Raw genomic sequence first — 22,366 nt, forward strand, 5'->3', positions numbered from 1 at the left:
AATGACAAAATACAGTTTCACTTCGGTCTGTGTTCTGATCAGGCTCCAATAAAATCTCAGTGCAGCTGTTTGTGTTACAAGCACCGCAGAGGAACATTTCCATTTTGTTTTTACTTACAGTTTATTTCTATCGAGTGTTTTGATGTAAAAAACAACCCTTTAACACAGCCCTTGATTCAAGGAGGATCTGAAGGTGAAAGAAGTGACGTTGTGTAAAAAGGAGAAGCTCAGGTTTGGAGGTTTTGTTATAGAACCAGTTGTGGAACTGAACAAACCCATGAGGGCACACACCTGTGGGGCACACGTGGGAGCTTCACTCAAAGCTGGGACGTCCCACAGCTTTCCACTATTAGATATCACCAAAATCTACACTTTTTCTTCAAAAGTTTTCTTGAAAAACCATCACTTTTCTGCCTCTGCATCATCTGCGAGCTCCTCACTGTCAGAGAATAATGCTCTGACCCAGAGACTCCAGAGCACACTTGTGAGCAGAGCTTTTCAGGAACAGTATTTGCTGGACATAATTTCAATAGAAGCATCACTTCTCACTGGTATTACCATTCGCTTTGCCTTCTACACTCAATATTTCAAGTGCACTTAAGTAACTTCTCAGAGTTTTCAAGGGTAATTTCAGTTATCAGGAGTGGCTCCTTACGGTGTGGATTTTGTATAAATTGAGTTATGTAAAAAAAAACCCTCTTGATTGAGATATATTTTGTTTTCCTTAAAAAAAAACCCTGACATGAAAAATCTGCTGATGGCCATAGAATAAACCATTATCCTAAGTATTTACAAATTTGCAAAAAGTGCAGTTTAAAATGAGAGACAGAACAGTCGATGACAAATTCTTCAACCTTAAAAATAAATGCAATTAAACCACAATTAATGGTGCAATTAGCATCACCTCAAAGCTTCCCTTGGGTACCAGGTTTTCCAGCAGAGGAACATCTGTCAGGTTAAAGGATTGCATTTTGCTACCACCTTGGCTTGTGATGCTACCTCTGCTCGGGGCTGTGAGCTCTGTTTTGATTTCTGTCCCCCATGTCAAGCTCCTGTTTTCCTTTCAGCCCTGACAAATCACAGTTCCCTTCTGTTTTGCTTTTTGCTTTCTGATTCTCACTGGTGAGCCTGACAATATTCAGGCAGGCAGCTGAGATATGTAATTACCTGTCTTCACAGTAAGCATAGAAGGTAGGAACTGAAATATCCCATGTAATAGAAAACATTATAACCCAGCATGGACCAGGGGATGCATGCAGACACTCAGCCATAGCCTGGGGCTAACTGCACAAGAAGGTCCTGAAGACCTCCACAACAGGCAGAGGCTTTTCCAGGCAGCTTCACTGAGCTTCCTCGAGCTCTGAGAGGAAATCACCCAACATGGTCCTGCAGCACATTGCATGTCCTGCAGGCACTGCAGCACTGCTGCCTCCTCATTGCTTCTACGTGTCCATGGACACAGCTTCACTCTGCAGAATGGTCGGGACTGAGCCAGGAGACTCAAACACTGAGCAGTGATGTCTTGTCCTGCAAGAAAGAAGTGAGGTGGCACTGCTGGGAGGCTGGGTCTGGCCCCACCTCCATTCCATATGACCTGTAGTCAGATGAAATCTCTTTTCCATCTTCACTTTCCTTGCTCTGTTCTTTTTCTGCTTTTTCCAAACCTCCTTCAGAACCGCTCCACTCCATACCTCACCCTGCTCCACTCTGCCCCTGTCTGTGCTGCAACGAACAAGAACAATTCTGCAGGACATTACCCTTAGTCAAACTTGTGTGGCTGAGGTGCAGAAGTGTGGCTGCAACCTGGAGCAAGAAGGATGTGCACTGATGCTCAGATCAAAGCTTGATTCCACAACTGTGTATTTTCCCAGCTATAGCAAGGATCTTTCTGTTTCTAGCACCTGAAATAAGAACTGAGCTCACCCAGGAGCCCAGGTTTGAAATTTGGAATCAGCTTAAGATACCAGAACATTAGTTTGAAAGTTCCTCTAATTTTCTCTGCCTATTTCCGTAGGGTGAAAAGGTCAAACCTACTCAAGAATGACAACATATCTGCCTCCAAATACAAAGCAAGACTAAATTTGTTAGAATAAGGAAGTACCACTTAGTGCACTGTGAGTTATCAGAGCAGAACATGCTTCAGCCTAACTCAAACCACAATGAAGTCAAGGCAAATCCAGTGACTTCAGTAGGACTTGAATTAGACTCCTCAAATGTGACACTAGCATGTGCTTGCTGTTAAGCATTACTGCATGGAAGCCATAAACCATGACGCAGAAAACCCTGAGTAGGGCCAGTAGAACAGCAGGAACTTCACACAAAGCAGGGAAGTTATTGGCATAGCAAGAACAGAGAGGCCTAGCAAATGGATTTAGCATAGCATTGTAGCAGCAGTGGTCTTCCTGAGGCACAGAAAGAGGCAATGAAGTATTCATAGGAGTAGGCTTTTGGTACTTGGAATCTAGGGGATACTTGTCATGATTCACTCCAAGTTATTGCTGTAGAATTGCAAGTTATTTTCCAGCCATCTTCCAATTTCACCAAAAGGAAAGAACTTCCTCAAATGTGTTTACCTAATTGCCAGCAATTTCCATTGCAAGGTAGAAGAAATAAATAAATACAGGGTAGAGGCAGTTAACACAATCCAGAAATTCTCATAAACAAACATTAACATCATGGCAGTTTTTGCATCAATTCTTGTTCCTTGGGAAAGGGCTGCTTTGGGCAGCACAGCTGAATCATGGGCTGCTTTGAGTGCTTTGTGCTCTTGAATACACCAAACAGCTACAAATAATGCTTCTACCAAAGCAGGAAAGAGGTTGTAAATTCCGATTGCGACTTACATGGCTGTTGAGCAAACTGCTTTTGTGTGATGTAATCCCTTCATTTTTTTGTAGGTTTTCAATCGCCATTTCAAGCTAAAGAAAATGTGCACAGGGAAAAAAAAAAGGAAAAAGAAAAAGAAAGGAAATCAGATAGTTAGCAACAGCCAGGATTTTACCCTTATTAATAATTGAATGATTTATGCTTTATATCAACAGGCTTGTGAAAAGAGCAAGTAGATGAGGCACAGTCCTTATGGGATGAAGCTGCGAAGACGTTATTATATGGCATGCAAACTAACAACACAGCAAGAGTCCCTGTTAGGCTGACAGAGGGAGACATGGGGATATTTGCTCTTCCACTGTATGCACTGCCCACTATAAAGGGGAAGCAGTTTTCCTCCTCTCTCTTTCATGCCTAGACCAAAACACCACCATATAGATGTACTGCAGCAAATCAAAGAGCACTGGTACAGAGGAGGTGCACTGTACTCAGATCTTTCATGGAAAACTGGGATTAATGAACTTATTATTACTTCTTAAAATTTTGACAAAGAACTAAAAGCATTGAAATAAAACAGAGGCACCAGGAGGGTTGGTACAAGGAGTGTGCAAGCTGAAATGGAATGCATCTTTGCTATTATGCAGACTGCTATTGTACTCATTTCCTCTGATCTCAGAGCTTCTGCAACTGGGAGAACAGCAATACATCCTGGCTTCTGAGCAGACCCCTTGCTTTCCTCTACCCTTTCCTACCTTCTCTTCTACTCCCAGCCTAGCTCTTGCTGCTGCCCTGTGCTGAGACCCCCTCCTACACCCTTCTTGTGTTGCTGCTGGGGCTCCCGTGGCAATCTGACAAACTACTGAGCAGAATGCTGCCGGTCCAGAGCTCTATTGCTCCTGAGCACAAGGTTTCTGCAAATGTGGAAGGATAAAGAAGCACCTCAGGTTGAGGGACTGGCAGTTTTCTGTCAGTTCCTGCTGTTTCCAGTAGATGTTCTCCAAACCCTTTATCTGTGACCTATTAGAGCAGGCAGGATAAGGCAGCATGCTGTAGAACTTGCAACCAGCACCTATCTCTTATCAAGTTTAGCATCTATCACCATCTAACATGCATGGTCACGCATGCATCTGGAGGTGCGTGCAAAAAGCATCACATCTGCATGCTGATCAGTCAGCTTATGGCCTCATTTACCTACAGCTAGCTCCCTATACTCAAGTTTGCACTGACTCCTAGCATGGCAAAGATAAGGATGGAGAAAAAAGCAGCCAAGTACAAAACCAGGCTCTATCAGAGAAGTGAGATCTAACATCTGAAGCTCAGTTCAGTAAAAAAATGTCCAGGCTTTGCCATATCCATGTATGAATGAATGCGACACTGTCCAAAAACCTCCAGCATAAACTCCTTGGTTTCTGCCCCAAACAGACATCACTGTGGCACCTCTCAGTAAGTTATCACTGAATTCAAAAAAGGGTCAGCCCAAGCATATGGTTCACTGGATTTTGAGAAAACTTGCACACCCTGATGCACCATGAGGAACCAAAACCCATCAGCACAGATTGATTGCTGATGCAGCCTTCAGGAAATGAGTCAAAGTGTGAGAGGGAGACACCATTTCCTTCCTCTGTTCAGGGGCAGAGCCAGCTGAGCAGGGCAGTGCCTGTTGAGCAACGTTGCTTATGCAAACACAGAAGCACCACTTGTCCTTTTGGCATTTTGGTGAGTGTCCAATGCAAACGGACACCTGACATCTGCAGAAAAAAGAAAAAAGACTGCAAATTTTTAAGCAGTCCCTTATGAAGGAGAGCTATTTGATAAAAGAACAGTTCAATAGCTGCTCTATGAGAAGAGGTGCTAAATTTCTTGACTATGAAGTTAAAAAGCACCATGTGCCCTGATGAAATGTCATCAGCTCATTAAAGAAGAGCTGTTCTGCTCTCTACCCCATCCTAGGACACAGGAAAAAACTGCAATTGTTTGGAAAAAAAAAGGGGCTGCCTAGAGTGGTGCAGCAGGTAGAAGACAAGCTGCTTTACAGTCAGCCAGTCATTTTGCAACCATAGCTGTACAGACCAGCAGCACCTCTCAGCTACTGCGCACTAACTGCTGGACAAGCAAAACCTGCCCAAGAAAGGACTGGAGAGCATTGGGTAAAGACTGAGTTACTGGGACCAGAAGGAAGACAGTTCTGAGGACCTACATACAGGAGATCTCAGGGATTTCCCCTCCTGGCCCAGATGAATGAATTTAGATGAAGATTAATAGTGCTCTGGCAGTACTGACACCAAACAGAACCGTGTGATGCTCTGATTCAGCCCACTGGGAGAAGAAGAACGTCTTCATTCCAGCAGATTTGGAGGACGCTGGGTTTTTTCTTTTTAATATTTGAAGATTTTATTTTAGTGTGCATACACCCTTTGCCAAACATCTCTCAACCTCCTGAGGCAGCTCTGCTCTTATTCCATTGCTAATTGTGATCCCTTGTTCCCATCTCACTCCCTTTGAAGATACTCTCCTTGGTTTCCCTCTGAGGTCTCAGTTTTGGCTCTGCCACAAGCAGTCAGCATCCTCCAAGCCCTCACTATTCCCTGTTCCTTGCAGCAGCATCTCCATTGCTGTCCTTGCACTGCTGGCTGTGTTGACACCCAAACCCTTCCCACTGCACACCTGAGGCCACATGCAAACATTTCTTCCTTGCCTACATTTGCATGAGCTGTAATCGTGTTCCCTCCACAGTTCCCAAAGTTCTTAATACTGCCCCAACTGTATTTGTTAGGTCTACGGGCTTGCAATACCAGGCTTCCTTATTCTCTGTTTAAGTGAAACACTGCAAATAAAAATAATGTTATTTCCCAGTGACATTATCTTGATATTGCCCTTGCCTTCCACTATTTGTCTGCCCATTACTGTGTGAAATTAAAAGCATCTATCATGGCTCTGAATGTCCCTGGGAGATCTACCTTATCTCCCTCCAGCTCTGGTCTGTGCTGAAAGAACTGAAAGCCACAGATGGACACATCCCTACACCATCTTCCACACAAGCATCATTCATTAGTTAGCTCTCTTTAGCTTATCCACAGGAGCCACAGACACTTCTGAAAGTTCATTCCTACATGCAACGGAGTGACTTTTTTTTCAGATGCATTTTCATAAAGGTCACTTCCTAAATTCTTTTTTTTTCTTTTTTTTCTTGAACAGCTTATCTCATGTGATAGACAGCTACAAAATAAATCTGTTCATGAGACATTTGTACTGACACACCACACTTGGGCTTTTTACACTGTGTCCATCGCCATGGAAATAAAGAAAAAAAAAAGTAATGTTGTGCAGCTTTGCAAGATGCAGTCCCACGCAGGTGACATGATCAGCAGCTACTTCCCTCAAAATAATAAGCATGAGCAAAATCAGAGGAAGTTCCAGTGCTGGTTCTTAACTCTGAGTAATTAAAACACATAGACAAAAGAAATTTGCTAATCCAGTGAATCTGCCACTTATTCCTACAGTTGTCACCACATTTTCTCCTTCACCCTGAGCTAAAGACTGTTCCCCACTGACAGGTATTTCTACCTAAGGCAGAACGCATTCACTGTGGGATCAAAGGCAACAAATCATGGCACAAAAATCCAAAATCTTTTAAATCTGTGTTTTAAAATGCTGTGGGACAAGAAAGTGGAGCCTTGTTGGCCAGAGATTCAAGAGAGCTCAGTAGCCAGCAGCTCCCATTTTTCACCCTAAGTAGTGCTTTTCATGTTTTAAAATCCAGCCACATGTACTCAATTGCACCTATATCTGTAATCACATTTACACAGAAATGTATACACACAGTCACACACCAACGTCAGGTGAAAAGGAAGGTGAATACTGTCCCAGAATACAAACCCCAACCAACTCTTGGCAACAGTTGCTACTAAGACTTTGTAGATTCTCAGACAAAACTGTGATAGCTTCTAGCCACAGGAAGGCTGCTTTAGGTGAAGCTATCTCTCATAGTCCCATACAGTTGTACAGTTATGCTTCTAAACCTGGCACCTCTGATTGTTGGAAAGACACAATTAAAAATATTAGACCTTTAGACGTTTGTGTAAGAGCAGTATTATCCCTACAATACATTTTCTGTAACATATGGCAAAGACAGAATACACAGTGGTGTAGGAGATACATGAAAGCTTTTCAGTCATTGCGAATTTGGAGAAATCAGCTTGACATACCTTTTGCAGTAATTATTCACTGTGTTAATAATGGACTTTTCAGGTTTCTTTATAAAAATATATATTTCTTTACTTTGGGATAAGCCTCGTGTTCAGATGTTATTAAAAAATGTTAACATAGACAATTCTTTTGAATTGGAAAGCCAAAACATTTTGCTTGGGGAAAGAAAAACCCCCAAACTCTGAGAACATAACTCTTATCTCCATGCTGCATAATTTCAGTGTATGAATGATCTGCTCAAAACATTTGACAAGCTTCTGCCTGCCAGTAAGAGACATCCCAAACTCTGGGGTAAATATCCATGCAAAACACCAGTGTCTATTCTCTTCCTTGCACTTGCATGACATGTTATACAGACATATACACTGTGATAATGATAGGAGAATTTATTTTCTGAAGGCTTTTCAGTTCCCTTGGAACAATTCCGGGCCCCTGAGCTACAACATCTGCAGGGCTACATACCGTTGCTGGAGAGGAGCGTGAAGTATGTGACAGAGAATGTCTAGTGTTTTCCATCCCCCCATGAATGAGATAGGCTCCCGAGCTGGAGAGGATCGGACTTCCCCCAATGTCCATGGTGATGCCCACCATGTTGTGAGAGGGAATGGCTGTAGGAGAGGATGCCGCTGTAGTCACCTGAGCTCCACCTCCCTGCGGTTCGAAATAGGAAGCTGCACTGCTAGGGGCGTAAATCTGAGCTTCGGTGTTGTAGGAGTAGGCGGCTCGTCTGTCAAAGGAACAATCGGGTTAGGATGTGGAGCACGCGCCGATGGAGGGGAGCTTACAGATCTAATCTCACAGACAATGGCTTCTGCAACGTGCACCATGTTTTAAAAAAGGCCTCGACTCCATTGTCGGAGGGATTTGCTTCAATGAAATTGAACTCTGCCATGAAAGTCAACTCTGACATCATTAATCTGTCCTGTGACAGCCCTGAAGCAAAGACCCACACCCACAGCCTATCCAAGCAGTGTGCCTGCACACAGAGCCCTGTGATCACCTTGCAGTTGTCTCATCCTAAGTGTGGAGGCTGAGAGCATCCCGGTGGGCAGCAGGACCCAAGCAGGGGCACAAAGAGGGTCCCAGTAGAGAGAGGCAAGAGGAAATCTTACAAAGCCCTTTTCTCCCTATAAAAATCATTCTTTGGTTCCTAAGCCTGCCCCAGCTCTCCACTGCAGAGGGCAGGGGAGAGGAAAATACTGGATCATTTCATATGAGGGAGAGCAGGATTCGATAGAGAACGCTCCTTTCATGAGGACAACATCTCTGCCTAAAGTCTAGCACCCACACACATGATACAGCATGCAAAAAAGTTCCTTCCCTTCCACCTTTGAATGGCAGGCAGTGCCAGGGAGCAGTGCTGGACTACGAGAAGCCTGGGAGGACCAAACTGCTTAGACCCAGTGTGGAGAGGTGAACAGAGTAAAAGACTCTTACATGGTTCCATTGGTATAGACAGCTTCTCCTTCCACATACTGGACCTGGGATGGATAGACGTGCTGCACGGATTGCACCTAAAACAAGCATCATAAGCCTGAGTTAGAGACATGTCCTTGCCTAGGAACAGCGAGACAAATTATATACTGCATCCTTAACTTTCAACCTTACCTTGACATCTAGGCTTTCTTCAACAAAAAAAGAAAATCACAACAAAAATAAAACCCCAAAATACACACGCTTGGGAATCCCAAGGGACGTATTTATTTTAAAAGTTCAAATTAAGATTAATAAATAAGTAGTTGCTCCATGAGCAGTGGAAACAATGGAGCTGGGTTTCCTCCACACACACATCTGAGGGCTGCTTCTCTGCTGACTAATAAGGGTGAGATCACACTGCAGCCTTTCATTCAGAGAGGTTGGCAGCGTCCATCTGCATCCCAGCCCACTTTCTTGTTGGTCTGGGAGATATGTGGTTGCCCTCTGTCAAGTTTTTCTGGAACTGAGCAACCAAATAAAAAACTGCTAGAGGAAAAAGTCAAAGGAGTCAGACTCACTGTCCACGTGAGGCAGCACCACATATGCTTGGTTTCTTAGGAAACAAGGGCTGCAAAAGGCAAAGTTCAGATAAATAAAAACACTTGCTTGGTTCTCAGTCACCCAAACTTCCTACGAAGCCACATGCAGCCAGTAGATTTTTCTGTGTAACTTAAAAATAATCCCAGACACTTTGCCTCCAAAAAATTTTTACGGAGAAGTCCTGCTTACTAAATGGCAATTAAAATCAAACATCAGATCTTCAAACGTATGCAAGACACCTGCTATAGCAAAGTTTTTTTCTAAACCTTAAATATCTTTAGAGTTTATTTTATTACCAGTCTAAGGAGAGGGAGAGATGGAGAAAGCTGCTTTCACAGTGATCACCAGGTCTCCAGTTGCACACAGCTCTTTAATTAACACTGTGGATCTTTCAAAGGAGATATTTCTCACAGAATCTAATACAGTGTGGGACATGAGAGATGGGGAGAGTGTCCAGTCCTGCTGACACAGGGTCCCTGTGTGGGGTCTCCCCGTGGGGACATTACCTGTTGTGGAACCTGCTGAACTCTGGGAACAGAGATTTGCTGCATCTGCGCTCCTTTGGGAGCAGAGCCTGCTGCTTGCACCAAAACCCTCTGCAAAAAGAAGATACATTAACACACACTTATTTCAGCTTGTTGTCACTCTGTAACACACGTCATAGTCAGCTATTCCCTTTCAAACTTTCTGGGAGACAGGACAACTCTTACTTGGCATCCCTGTGGTCCCCCACCCCTTCAATGTAATCTGCAGTGATACCAGACTGAACTCAGCACCCAGAACTGGGGAAAAGTGGAGAACTACATCCACGATTTCTGAATTTCTCCATGGAAAATAAAAGAGTAGCAGAAAGCAGCTGATTGACAGGAAAAGTTCAACAGGAGGGATTCAACAGGAGGAGTTCAGCAGGAGGTTCAGATGCAGCACAAGAACTTTCCTCGTATGTTTACATCTTCCTCCTAAAATTGCAAAGCTTCTTCTTTTATTTCTGCTACACCGAGCCACTTTCTGCCTCCTGTGATATGAAATTGCACTCTCCAACAAACCACAGATGTTATGGCTTCCACCACTCCAAATCTAGGATGGCTCTGCACCTTTACTGGCCTTAGTGCCACCAAGGGCACAGATTTGACTTGTGCTGCCCTGTAGTGCTCACTCCAGAACACTGTCCTCTACCTTTACTTGTCCTTTCCATTGCCCTCTTGTTCTTTGCATTACACTCCACACTGTGGTGGAGGCTGGGCATGTCTTGAAGAGTGCTAAGTACCTTGCAGATCCAGAAAAACAAATGCGGATGGAAAGAAATGATTCAGTGAGGCCCATGGGAACAGAGACTTGGATACTGGCATGAAAGTAAGAAAGGAAACATTCAAGCCAAATATCTGTATGGCATTTTAAAATGATGAGGACCTTCTCCAAGGAGACAGTCATCCTCTGCAGCTTGAAGCTTTAAAAATACCCAGCAAACTGGGCCAACAGAATAAACAGCTGCAAAACAATCCCTCATGAGTCCTAGAAGAGACCCTGACAATTACTGGCTGTCATATCTCTATTTATGAATTTTAGTCCTCTAATACCCTCCCAGACATGGCCTTTGTAACCAGCCAGAAATTCTGTTCCTGCAGAATTACCAGGAATATGATAATTACACAGTCCCTGCATCACCAGCCCCCCATGGAGACCTTCACAAGTCTGGATACATTTGAGATCCTGCAGCTGAGACAGCGATAAGGACACCGACAATTACGCCTGCCATCACTTTGCCTGTTTTATTTCCAAAAGAGGCTGTGACCAAAGGAACATTAAAAGCCCTTTTTCAAGTCAGACCTTGGCAATGCCAACTGCCTCCAAGTCTCACTGAGAATTGTTCGTTTCTCCTACTTTTCATTCATTCTCTGTCATTACTTTTACCAAATGACACATCTCTCCTCCTTTGGCACAGCTGCCCAACTCAGCTACTTCTGAAATTCATCACCACCTGCCCAGTTACCCCTGTCAGCTTCCAATCAAAATAGTTAATCATCCCCAACCTGTAAGATGAGGCCATCCTGTTCGTAGAGCCTTCTCTCACACTGAAAGGTAGACCAGTGATCAACAAAACCAAAGGCTTCAGCCTCACACCACTCCTGCTGCCAGCAGTTCATTCCTAGTGTTTCCTTTGTCCTGCAGGTGGGAGAGGGAGGCCCTCTGGATGTTTCTCCTCCAAGCTTTCTTCCAAGTTCCTCTGGGTTTTCCTTAATCCACGGAGTTCCACTCAATATGCCATGTCATTACAACAGCACTAGGAGAGGCTGGATGGGTAATTTCATGATCCAAAGCCAGCAGGTTTTCTAAACTTCGTTAACGTTGTCACAGTCAAATTCACACAATCCCTAAGATACTTTATGCTATTGTCCAGCATTCACACTGTTATCATACAAATGAGAAACAACACCTGGATAAATGCTGGGAAGGCTGCAGGAAGACAGAGGGCTGGCCAAATGCCGAGTTGCACGATGTGGATGCCCAAGTCCTAATGGACAAAGTGCTCCTACCAATTCACTATTTTTAATTGTCACTTCCCATCAGCATCCAATGGCAGCTACTTCTGCTCACTTGGGAGTTGGAGAGAAGGGTGTAGCTCAGCTACACCCACCCATTCTCTTATGCCTTCAGCTTCCTTAACTGTGATGGAAAGTTCTTCTGACAGTTCCCCAAACGGCACAAAAAGGAACTACAGTGATACTTAACACTTCCCGTTTTGTACTAGGTAGTCTTCATTCATCAATTAATTCATCTCTCCTATCAGGAGGCCTTCCAAGAGCATTGTATTCATGCAAATACATCACGAATATCTCCCCTCTCCCTAATTCAACATGTTAGGATCCACCCACAAAAGGAAGAGGCTTCCTTTTGACTCCTCCACCCACACCTGCTTAGCATTCCCCCTCTCTTTTTCTCTTGATCTTGACTTTTCTGATAGAGATGTCTTTAAGGATAGTTTCATTGTCTGCTGCTTTTACTGACACAACAAATGACAGCAAGATATCATACTGAGAAAACATCAAACTGGCACAAAGTGAGTTCCTTAGGCAGCTAAGATAAAAATCTAAATTCTGGGCTTTAAAAGCAGTGCTAACACAGCTAAGTACCTCTGGCCTCGATCAACACAATCTCCAAGCACAGTTTCTCACCGCTGCCTCAACAAACTGATTAGCAAACTCTTTCCCCAAATAAGATCCTGGATTAAAATACATCTACTGGTAGAACTGGTCCCTTCTCCATGGAAACGGCGTTCCAGCTGTGCATACATTACCTGCTGTGAGGCTGGCACTGGCTGCACCACTGGAGCTTGGGCCGATGCAGAAGGATGAAGTGTCACGGAAGCTGCTGAGTCTGATCCACCCTCTGAACTCTGCATGCTCACTGCTGGAGAGAGCAGAAGGGACATCAGCATAGGAAGCACTGTTACGCTCACTCACCATAGCCAGAAGGTTCAGGAACCGGCATCTAAATGGAGCAAAATCCCAGTGGAAGACCCAGGGGGAGTGATAGGAAGGAAGGTAGCTACCTTCCTACACAGAGGGCTCTTTTTAGTCTTGGATCTAATTTTAATGCGGTATTATATTAAGAAAAAAGAAAGTTGCACAATTGTTCCGCAGAAAGGGGAGGGAAGGAACAGAAAATGCACTTCTAAATATAACAAAAAAGTGGCACTGGAAAATTATTGTGTCATAGCGAGGGATAACTACAGATCTGTAAGAGTAAGAGCATATTTTTAAAGCCATTTATTCTTCCCTTCTGCTTTATCATGGTTACTGTAAAATTTGTATTGCAGTACCTGCCTGGGGCTGCATTCTGAAAGTGGGTGTCCAATTGGGGCGTTCAATCACAGCCAGTGATCAAACATGAATGCAGAGAACAAGCAGAGGCTGAGTGCCATTCCAAACCTCCAAGGAACTCCTCTGCCCTCAGCCAAGTCCCACATCACTTCATCGTCTCCATGTCCCCCAAAGCAGGACCTAAGCCATCACCCTCCTGCCCTATGTGCTGCCCACCCTAAGGGGACTGCTGTGAAAGTTCTCATTTAAAATGCTTTCAAAATGTTTCTGCCATCACTTCTGAACCGGCAAATTCAGAAACATCCACATTTTAAGCAGTCATTTCTCCTTCCTCAGTTTTGCTGCTGTGTGCTGCACAGCCTCTGAACAATGGGGTGGAATCCTTTCAGTTTTATTTTCCTGCCCCTTTCAGTATCTGAACTTCTCCTTCAGCTTTGTGCAATTGAAGAAGCAAAAGGGACAATGAGAAGTTTAGGGATACTCTGGACGTTGCTGTTGTGGCAAAAAGAAATCTGAGAATGGTTCTGACAGGGGCAGATGTTGGATTTCAGGTCTGCAGAAAGATCTCAAGTATGGCTGCAAGAATCACACTTGAGTGCACTTTTCTGATAGCTCAGAATTACCAGTGCCTCAGCCCTGCTGATCATTTGTCTTCTGGCTTCCCCCAGTGACCAAAGGAGAGCAGAGAGAGGCAGAAGATGAACTGCCTGCTGCCAAAAGAAATCATCACCATTAGTTTCAGATTTGTTATAAAACACAGGCTCTGTTACTGATGACAACAAAGAATCCAATGACATCTGCAGCTGTATTTCCAGACAAGGTGGACAGACACAGAAGTGCTGGACCCCAAAACACATGTACAGGACTTACTATTATTTTGTTCATTAGTAGAACATCCTGCATAGAGAATAATTCATTTCCTACTGAAGCCATCCTGTACTTCCTGAGAACTGCAGAGACAGAACCGTGTATGCCATCTGCTAGCAGTAATTTGTGCTGCTGAGATGCTGACAGTATCAACAGAATTCCTGCACTCCAAGCAACCAGTGCATGGTGCCCCACATCTCTGTCCACATCCCAAAGACAGCTACCAAAGGAGCAACGGGGAACAGCTTTCTAACAGGAAGGGAAGCACATCCCAGGCCTTTTCATTCTCCTTGCTGGAAGTTGTGCATGCACAGCATGGAACACACTTGTGATGGGTGCTCGGTGTTGGGCACAGCCCCAATTAGGTGCCAGTTCTGCCACCTGTCTGAAGCCTGTGCCTGGGAAAGGACACCTTGCAGGAAGTTTTGCAGATCTGCTCCTGGCAGTCTTGGTAGCTCAGAAGCTGCCCTGTCATTTCCCCACAGCTCCAGATTTGGTCCCTGTTGGCTGCAGTTGTCCCAGCAGAAGTAACCGACAGAGCTGGGAAAGGTGTCTGGTGCCTCCCAACAGCTGATGGCAGCATAGCAGGCTGGCAGCCCCTTGGGCTGGTGACTCTGCACAGATGGAGAAACAAATCAGCGCTAAACAAAGCCACCAGTGGGCCACAGAGAGGAACAGCAACCACAGCCAACTCCCAATGCTCCAGAGCTCCATGCAGAGTTAAGAGCAAAACCACAACTTAGTTATTTCTCCAGTTAGCAGAATGGAATCTGCCCCTGCAGAAGGAATAAAACTGCAGTGAGAGAGGCCCCGTGCAACTGTGCATTTCAGGTTCAGACAAGTCTCAAAGCTGCTCAACCTGACGGTGACATCACGCATGGCATCACAGCAGCGGCTGCAGGAGGCGGTGCAGAAATCTGGATTCCACGTTGCATCATCGCTGAATGAATCAGGCTGCAGGGCTGCTGGGCTCTGGAAACCTTCTGTTTACACCCCAGCTATCTCGGTATCCAAGCAAACAGCAGTGACAGGAAAGGAAATACAGAAAAAGCTAATAACTTCTGGGTGCTATTTCTGGTCCTGCCACCAACTTGCTCTGTGACCTTGAGCAGGATGCTTCCCCTTTCCTATGCTTCAGTTTTCCCACTCCTAAAAAAGCGATCCTGCTCCCTTCTGTAAGGTGTTTTTCAAGCACTGGCCTCAGAGAGCTGTCAAAGACTGAATGTGTTTGAGAAAGACAAGTAGTCAGGCTGCAAGCCTGGGGCTTGATAAAACTCCAATTGTTGCTGCTTCATTCATAAATCTCACGGCCTTCATGTAAATAGCCTTGCCTTTGTTAATCTGTCCTGCCCAAACCAGCTCCAAAACGCTGGGAAAACAGAGATAAGGGAGCACTTTGCAATGTTTTCCACATTCTGGTTTGTAGTGAGGGGCATCCAAAAGCTTTGTCCTGCAGCTGGGGTGGAAGCCACCTCCCAGGAGCCACAGGATGGGAGCCCAGCACCCAGCACCGTGGGGTCCCAGCAGCCAGGGCTCAACAGAACGCAGAGGTGAAGAGGAGCTCCAAGTATTTTTCCACGGAACACTTTAATGTAAACTATCAGCTCCTGGACGCTCAAACAAAAAAGCTTCACTGCTGAATGCTGAGACCTCAATTGTCTTAATAACTGCTGCTGATTAGAGCCAGAGCAGGGAGCCTGCCCCAGAAAAGTATTCGGATTGTTTCTCTTTGCTGTTCTGCTCCTCATTCAGCAGGGCTGCAGCTCTCCAGCTGCCCAGATTTAATAGGAGAGGGTGCAAGTGCTGCTCCTCCTGGCCACCCCTCCCTTACTTTTTCTGCATGTAAGAGCAGCCTTGCTGGAGGCAGGAAGTCCTGGAGTGGGACTGGCACACTGGTGTGATTCTCACGGGTGAGAGCAGTGTGAGGTGCATGGATGGCATCTAGGTCTTGCATTTACATAGCTACATTTTTAAGGTGCAAATGTAAAACACAGGAGCTACCTACCCTACACCAGCAAACAGTGAGTGCCTTTTTTTAATCCAGAATAATAGTTCAAGCATACCAGTGTTGCTTTGAGAATACTAACATGGCTCGTTTCAGTGATTTACATTCTCAGTGCAAGGCAAAACATATTGTGAACCATTTTACAGTGGGGAAAAATTGAATTTGCTTTTCAAAGCTTACTTGGTCATCCTTTGATCTTATTTAAACTTTTTACGTTCCTTTTTTTACATCTTTATTACATTTTTTTCCTGGCAGAATTTTTGAAATGGAATACAATACCAGGGCAGAAATGAGGGGAAGGAAAATGTCTCGGATGAGGTTCCTCTTGTTTGTTGTCTTTAATAAAAAATAGTCAATAGTTCTACCTCTGGGACAAATTCTCAGCCATATATTGTTAAGTTTTACAGTAAACCTCAGCAGATGCTAATGCTTCTGTTGGGTGATTCCACTGACTGCGACTGCCATTAGAGAATGGGCTTAGCACTGCCCCTCCAAGGGGATTTCTGGACTTTAAATATGGGGCATAAAAATCCGCCAGCAAAATAATTGCCTCAAAGCACAGGAATCACTAGTAAACCTAAGACTGAAGGACATGCTTCATGACTTACATTTCAAATGAAGACAGAAAGAAAAAAGTTCATTTTTCCAGGCAAACCTGCTATCATCATGTCTTCCTTCTTTATTTCTGATGCCATGCTCATTAAACAGGAAGCAAATGCCAACTGCTTTAGCTCTCCTGCTAAAACAAGGGATCCTGAGTTTTCAATCGCCACCTGCACATGTTGTCAGACATCCTATAGCAGGGACTGAAGATAAAAACCAAAATCAGAATGCAGGCAGCAATGGGAACGGAGCTTGGTTACATCAAAACACACAACTAAAATGAAGTGCAGGTAGATGCAACAGAACAGTGGGAAGCCTGAAGAACCAGATGTGATTGCTAAGGGAATTTATAGTAGTCTTCACCCTAAATGAATGCACTGGGTAATCTTTGTGCTTCTTTAATGTTACCATTAGTTAATGAGATCTGCAGTACCCAACAGCCAGGATGCTGAATTGAGCCCAGTTTCTGCTCCATGATTTCTTTTGGTTTGCTGGACTTCAGGCTGACCAAGGGGTAAAACAACCAGGGAATCAGAAGCAGTCACTTTTCAATGCACAGGATTGTGATACAGCTCTGAGATTTTTATGGAAATCCCATAATAGTTGGTGTTTTACCAAAAATCCCAACATGGGAAACACGTAGCAATGGGAAAGCTGAAGTTTAATTAGAAAAAATGAACAATTTCTTACCCAAAGCATTGACTTGCTGGATCGAAATTCAATTTCTGCTTTTTTTTCTGTTTGGTTGATTTTGTACATTTTCTGCATACTTTGAAGGGAACGTTTACAATTTAAAATAGTTATTTGCTTTCTGGAACTTTTTTCAGGTTTAACTGGCGTGGAGCTTGAATAAATAGGAAAAACAGAATGGCAACAACTGGATTCAGAAGAAATAAAAATATTATTTAACCATCAAGTTCTACACAAGCTCTAAATGGTATTTACTCCCCCGTTTATCTACCCACTTGTCTCTAGACAAAGGATGTAGGGTTTCTGCTTTTAACAGATTCACTACTGAGGACCCTCAATAAACTCAGAAGTGTTCAAAACCAATAAAAGGAATACAGAAAATAGCAGATCTTCTTTCTATTCTAGCAGATGAACACCAACTGTTGACTTTATCTACAACCTTCTATGCTACATTTATTTTCTTTGAGGTTTTCTTCAGTATTTTCCATTTCTTTCAGCATTTTTTGCTTAGTCTCTGTTTAAAGGCATTAGCTGTGTTTTAACTACAGCACAGAAAGGAACTGTCTTTATTTGGAAAAAAACACATTTCTATATTACGTGAATAAAAACGTGACCACATGAATTATACCACCATAGAGCAGAATGAAGGCAAATCCTTGTACCAAACCCAGCTCACTTCCTGCCTCCACGCATCCTTTATTCCTGCAGTGCTTGTCTCCAAAGCATGATATCTCCAAGAAATAACAGGCGTTTCCCTGAAATCCCTATCAGGAAAATATTTTATTTTCCCATTGCCCATTAAACTCATGGCTGGAGGAACTGTGGGCTGCTGCCACACGGCTCTGAACCGAGGATGTGGACAGGCATGTCTCCACGCCTGCACCCAGCATTCTGCTTCAGGGAAATGGAGTTCCAAGGCTGTGAAACCAACAGAAACAGATCACCATTGGGTGGTTGTATCCGTGGTTAGGATTAAAGTTGTCACCTCCTTCACGCACTAAGCAAACACTCGGGGTGAAGCTCCCAGCATGGTTGTTAGTATTGAGTACACCTCGTTTGGGCTGGAAGGGACCCTCCAGCACCCTCCCCCCAGTCCCACTCCCTGCCATGAGCTAGTTAATCCTCCCAGCTCAGGCTGCCCAGGGCCCAATCCACGGCCTTGGGCCTCCAGGGATGGGGCACCCATGGCTCTCAGCAGCAGTGCCAGGACCTCACCACCCTCCGACTGAAGAATTTCCTCCTCACATCCAACCTAAATCTCCCCTTCTTTTGGTTTAAAGCCATTCCCCCTCGTCCTACCACTGTCAGACCGTGTGAAAAGTCAATCTCTTTTCTTTTCATAAGTTCCCTTTAAGTACTGAAAGACCTTATCCAGACATTATATCCAAAGGAAGGCCATTCCTTATCCAAAATATTATATGTACAGAAAACGTGATACCAGCTCAACTTTGGAGAGCCACAGTATTTTCTTACTCCCTTCTAGCTGCTCTGGGAGCTGTGGAAGATCCTTTCTGCTCAGCGTTCAGAAGGAGCTGGGTTCAGAGGAGCAGTTAGGGCTGCACAGAGAAGGGCAGTGAGATTCCCATGAGCAATGACGTTCTCCTTCTTCTGTTTGTGTCCCACAGGATAGGAGAGCCCTGCCAAACTCAGCAGCAAAATGGGGCAAAACTTGGGCATCCCTGGCTCTGAGCATGAATGTGCCCTTGTCACCTCGAGTGACACAGTGAGTATTCCAGATAAACAGGAGCTGGCACTTGAGCAGCCTCATCTGAAAGGTGTCCTGAACTGCATGTCATGACCTTTAGCCTTTTAATAAGCAGTGCTAAGTGGAGGGGATGGAAAAGGGAAGGCAAATATGACAAGGAACTTGATAATAAGCTGATTCTGGAAAGGCTGCTTATTAAATTGCTTCAAAATGATATGAACAGAGAAGGCACCAGAGCCTTCCTCTGATTAGGTTAAATTAATTTAAAACAGAAGCAACCGCTGCTCGTCTAAGAGCTCCAGTTACCTGGAAACCCAGATAAATCCAAAACATGAGTTTTGAGGGCAGCAGCACGATGGCTGTTTTTTCAGAAACACGGTCCTCATGGAAAAATACAAATTTGGAACAGCTTTTATTAGCAGTAGTTAATAATATACTGTTATATAAATATAAACACAGTCTTTAATTGGATTTCATGGAATCAGTCATGTAATATATATATATACAGACATATATACATAACTGTTGCATAACAGCAGCTCAGTAACCTTTGCTGTTTCTTTAAAAGTGACTTTCAGTGGCAAGAGAGAGCTGGGAACATCTCAGTGCTGGCTGCTCGAGTGGAGTTTCCTTAAGAGCCAGCTTAGATGGAGCAGCAGAGCTGTGATGGGTCAATGCTGCTGGGAACAGCCTGGTTACAAATCCTGTGTGCTCAGAGCTCAGACCTGAGCACCGGCAAAAGAACTCAGTGGCTCCCCCTCCCATCCATAAGACTGTCCCTTTTTCGTTTTAGCCCAATGACTTTAACACTCCCCAGGTGTCAAAAGTGGGATTGAAATCCCCCAGACCTGAACGCATCCCTTCTGGTGTGTAGGAACAGGAAGGCCAGCACCATCCCATTCTCTGCTGTGCTGCATTCCACCCCCCAGAACCTTACCTGTGACAGCCCCAGATGCTTGTTCTTAAAGAAAAGTCCCACAGCTCCAGGTTTTCAGACTGGCAAAGCCCTGACAAGAAGTGCTTGAAAGTCCTTGTATCCTTTCTATGAACTAGCTAAATCTTAACTTCAGAAAAGTTTTGTTATAGCCATGGAAAACAGTGCTGCCCAAGAGAACTTCTGGAGATTGCTGGGCAGTCAGGAGGCTTTCGCATCTGGGAGGAGGAAAAAAATGTCACACACTGAGCCCTGTTCCACACCGTGGCCTTTTGGGTACCACCTGCAACACATGCAGTGAACACGTGGTAAAAGCAAGCACAAGTTCTGGGCTCCAATTCATCATCTTCCCATATTTTTAATCTGTATACTGCAGGGTTTCCCAGGGCTGTGGTTCAATAGGGGAAGTGCAGTCTATCAGGCAATACTCTGGCACAACATTGTGAAGGCTGCTCTCTAGGACAAACCTTCGAAGTGCTGTTTTGGATCACAGCATAACCCCATCCCAGCTGCTCCCACGCTGCCCTCAGTACCTGGATGCATTCATGCTGTCCAGAGGACTTAGTCCCTTTGAGGACTGGGTACTGTGATGTGTAACACTGGATGTGCTTTTGTAGAATCCCCTTTTATAGCTGTGGCATAGAACTCTGGAAGATGTCCCTTATTTTAAATTAACTCCAAGTGAATCTGGACCTACATGTCCATCATTGACTTGCTCAGCCTACAGAATCCTTCAGAAGATCTCAAGGCTGGCCACCCTCCTGACACATCAAGCCTGAAGTAGAGATGTGCTGCAGTACTTTGTTTAGAAATGGGGCAGCAGCAGCTGGTCCCGTCGTGCCCATCTGGTAAGCAGGAGTGACTGCTGCCAACGCAGCCCAATATTGCTATTTATTTTCACAGCACCACTCTCGAGTGTTATGGTGCTTAACAAAGTTAAGCAGAACAAGCCACAAACGTAAACTGTGGCCATTCAGAAAAGAGACGACTTCAAATCAGATTTTAAAGCAGCTGAACTTAGGGGAGAGCTTTCACCATATGGTGCACAAAAACATGGTACAAGGAAGTAGTTTAAGAAGCCAAAGGAGTTGGGCAAGGAAAGGAACCAGAAGCAGTCAAGTCTTCATCCTGACCCAGCTCTGACTGCAGCATCTCTCCATCCATGCACAAGATGCTTTGACAGGCTGTGCTGGGGACTGGTGTTACTGGGGCAGAGCACTGCAGTGGGCTGAGTTCTGCTCCTGCCCTGCAGAAAAGAGGTCTCACCCTCTGTGCAGCGCCCTGTGCCAGGGTGAAACCTCACATGGAGCAAGGAGGACACAAGGCTGCCAATGAGCCTCTGGGGCAACCTCTTCTTGGGAGTTTGGGGTTTGTTTGTTGGCAATTCTCCTGTGCACGTACAGTAAAATAGCTGCATGTTCAAAACCCACATTGGCTGTGTGCATTTGGGACCACGCTCATCTGGGAGGCACAGGCTAGTATGGAAAGGGGGTCCTGAACTGGAGCCCCCAGCTTCTGCCAGCTCATTCACTGCAGCATTTTGTGCACGTTATTGCAGCCCAGGGACAGAAACAGCTGCTTTCCACAGCAGTGCACTGCTAGCAGTGAGAGGGAGAAGGAGCTGGGCTTTGTCCTATGGAGATTTACTGTTCATACAGCTATTGACAAGTGTACTGCAGACTAAACACGACCCCCCAGATTGAAACCACAAGCTCTCTAAAACCACAATTCTTGGAAAAGCTAAGAAAAGGGGAGGCTGCTTCAGATTCCCTAAAGAAAACATTTAGGAATATGTACTGGAATACTGTGCACTTGGAGAATGGCACGGCTGTATTTTTGGTGAGGACAAGAATAGGACAGAATGCGTTCAAGTTGAAAGGGAGAAGATAAAGTCTTCAATGCATGCTGGTCTAGCAGTTTGTACTTCGCAGCAATCATGTCCACAAAGAAAAAACCACTGTCTGTTACCAAATGAGGAATAACTGAGTTATAACTTGATCCAACTGAGGAATCCCAGCAGGCAGTGCTTTTGGCCGGGAGATTTGAGTGGGTGGCTTCCCAACAACCTCCCCAGCCCTCAGCTGCCTCTGCCTGCCCCGAGAGGGGCTCAGATAGCACTGGACCGCTCTGTTCTGCCCATCTGCAGCATAGAGGTTCGGTTTTAAAAGCACATCCCGAGCGCTGCACTGTAGGTCAAGCTGAGAGATTTGAGTCCTTGTGAAACCCTACGAGGGGGGAAGCAAGACGGTTAGATTTCCCTCAAGTCCTGAGAGCACTTCTGGGTGCTACGGGGGGAGCTGCAGCCCCACTTCAGCTCCGTAAAACAGGAGAAAACGCAGGGGCTGCACGGCTGCAGCAAAAGCACGGGATGCACGGCTTGCATGGGAGGAGCAGCCGGCAGATGTTGGGTGACGAAGCGGGCAGGGCGATGTTTGGGGAGCAACACGGGTTGCTAGAGGAGACCGAGCCCGCAGCGGCGGCTGGGCCGCGTTGCTGTGCGACGCAGGGAACACTTCCCAAACCAAACAGTGCCAGCCCCACCGGCCCCAGCGCGCGCCGCCAGCGCACTAAATATGTCAGCGGGTATTTTCAGCAGCCCGGGGAGGATCGACAAATAATGTCTTTGCTATAGTAACTGAGCGGGGGGGCTGCAGGGTGTGGGGTGTTGCGGGTTTTTCTTTCATTTCTTTTCT

The 22,366-nt window shown here is 45.1% G+C and overlaps 1 protein-coding gene across 6 annotated transcripts in view; it reads right to left on the reverse strand.

Moving 5' to 3' along the window:
• RFX2 (regulatory factor X2) overlaps positions 1–17,166 on the reverse strand; it is a 33,583-nt gene extending 16,417 nt beyond the window's left edge. For 2 of the 6 annotated variants that reach the window (XM_031557123.1, XM_031557122.1), the window contains exons 1-7: positions 17,035–17,166; positions 16,397–16,547; positions 12,344–12,456; positions 9,555–9,644; positions 8,470–8,546; positions 7,495–7,759; positions 2,844–2,918 (exon numbers count right to left, since the gene is read on the reverse strand). In XM_031557123.1, coding sequence (XP_031412983.1) covers positions 2,844–2,918; positions 7,495–7,759; positions 8,470–8,546; positions 9,555–9,644; positions 12,344–12,456; positions 16,397–16,442 — 666 coding nt within the window. In that variant the 5' untranslated portion in view covers positions 16,443–16,547; positions 17,035–17,166. The remainder of the gene's footprint in view (positions 1–2,843; positions 2,919–7,494; positions 7,760–8,469; positions 8,547–9,554; positions 9,645–12,343; positions 12,457–16,396; positions 16,548–17,034) is intronic. The other 4 variants (XM_019610037.2, XM_010724879.3, XM_031557124.1 and 1 more) reach the window with 4 other exon arrangements.
• Positions 17,167–22,366: the final 5,200 nt, after the last annotated feature.

Source organism: Meleagris gallopavo, chromosome 30, assembly GCF_000146605.3.
Source record: "Meleagris gallopavo isolate NT-WF06-2002-E0010 breed Aviagen turkey brand Nicholas breeding stock chromosome 30, Turkey_5.1, whole genome shotgun sequence".
Taxonomy (NCBI): domain Eukaryota; kingdom Metazoa; phylum Chordata; class Aves; order Galliformes; family Phasianidae; genus Meleagris; species Meleagris gallopavo.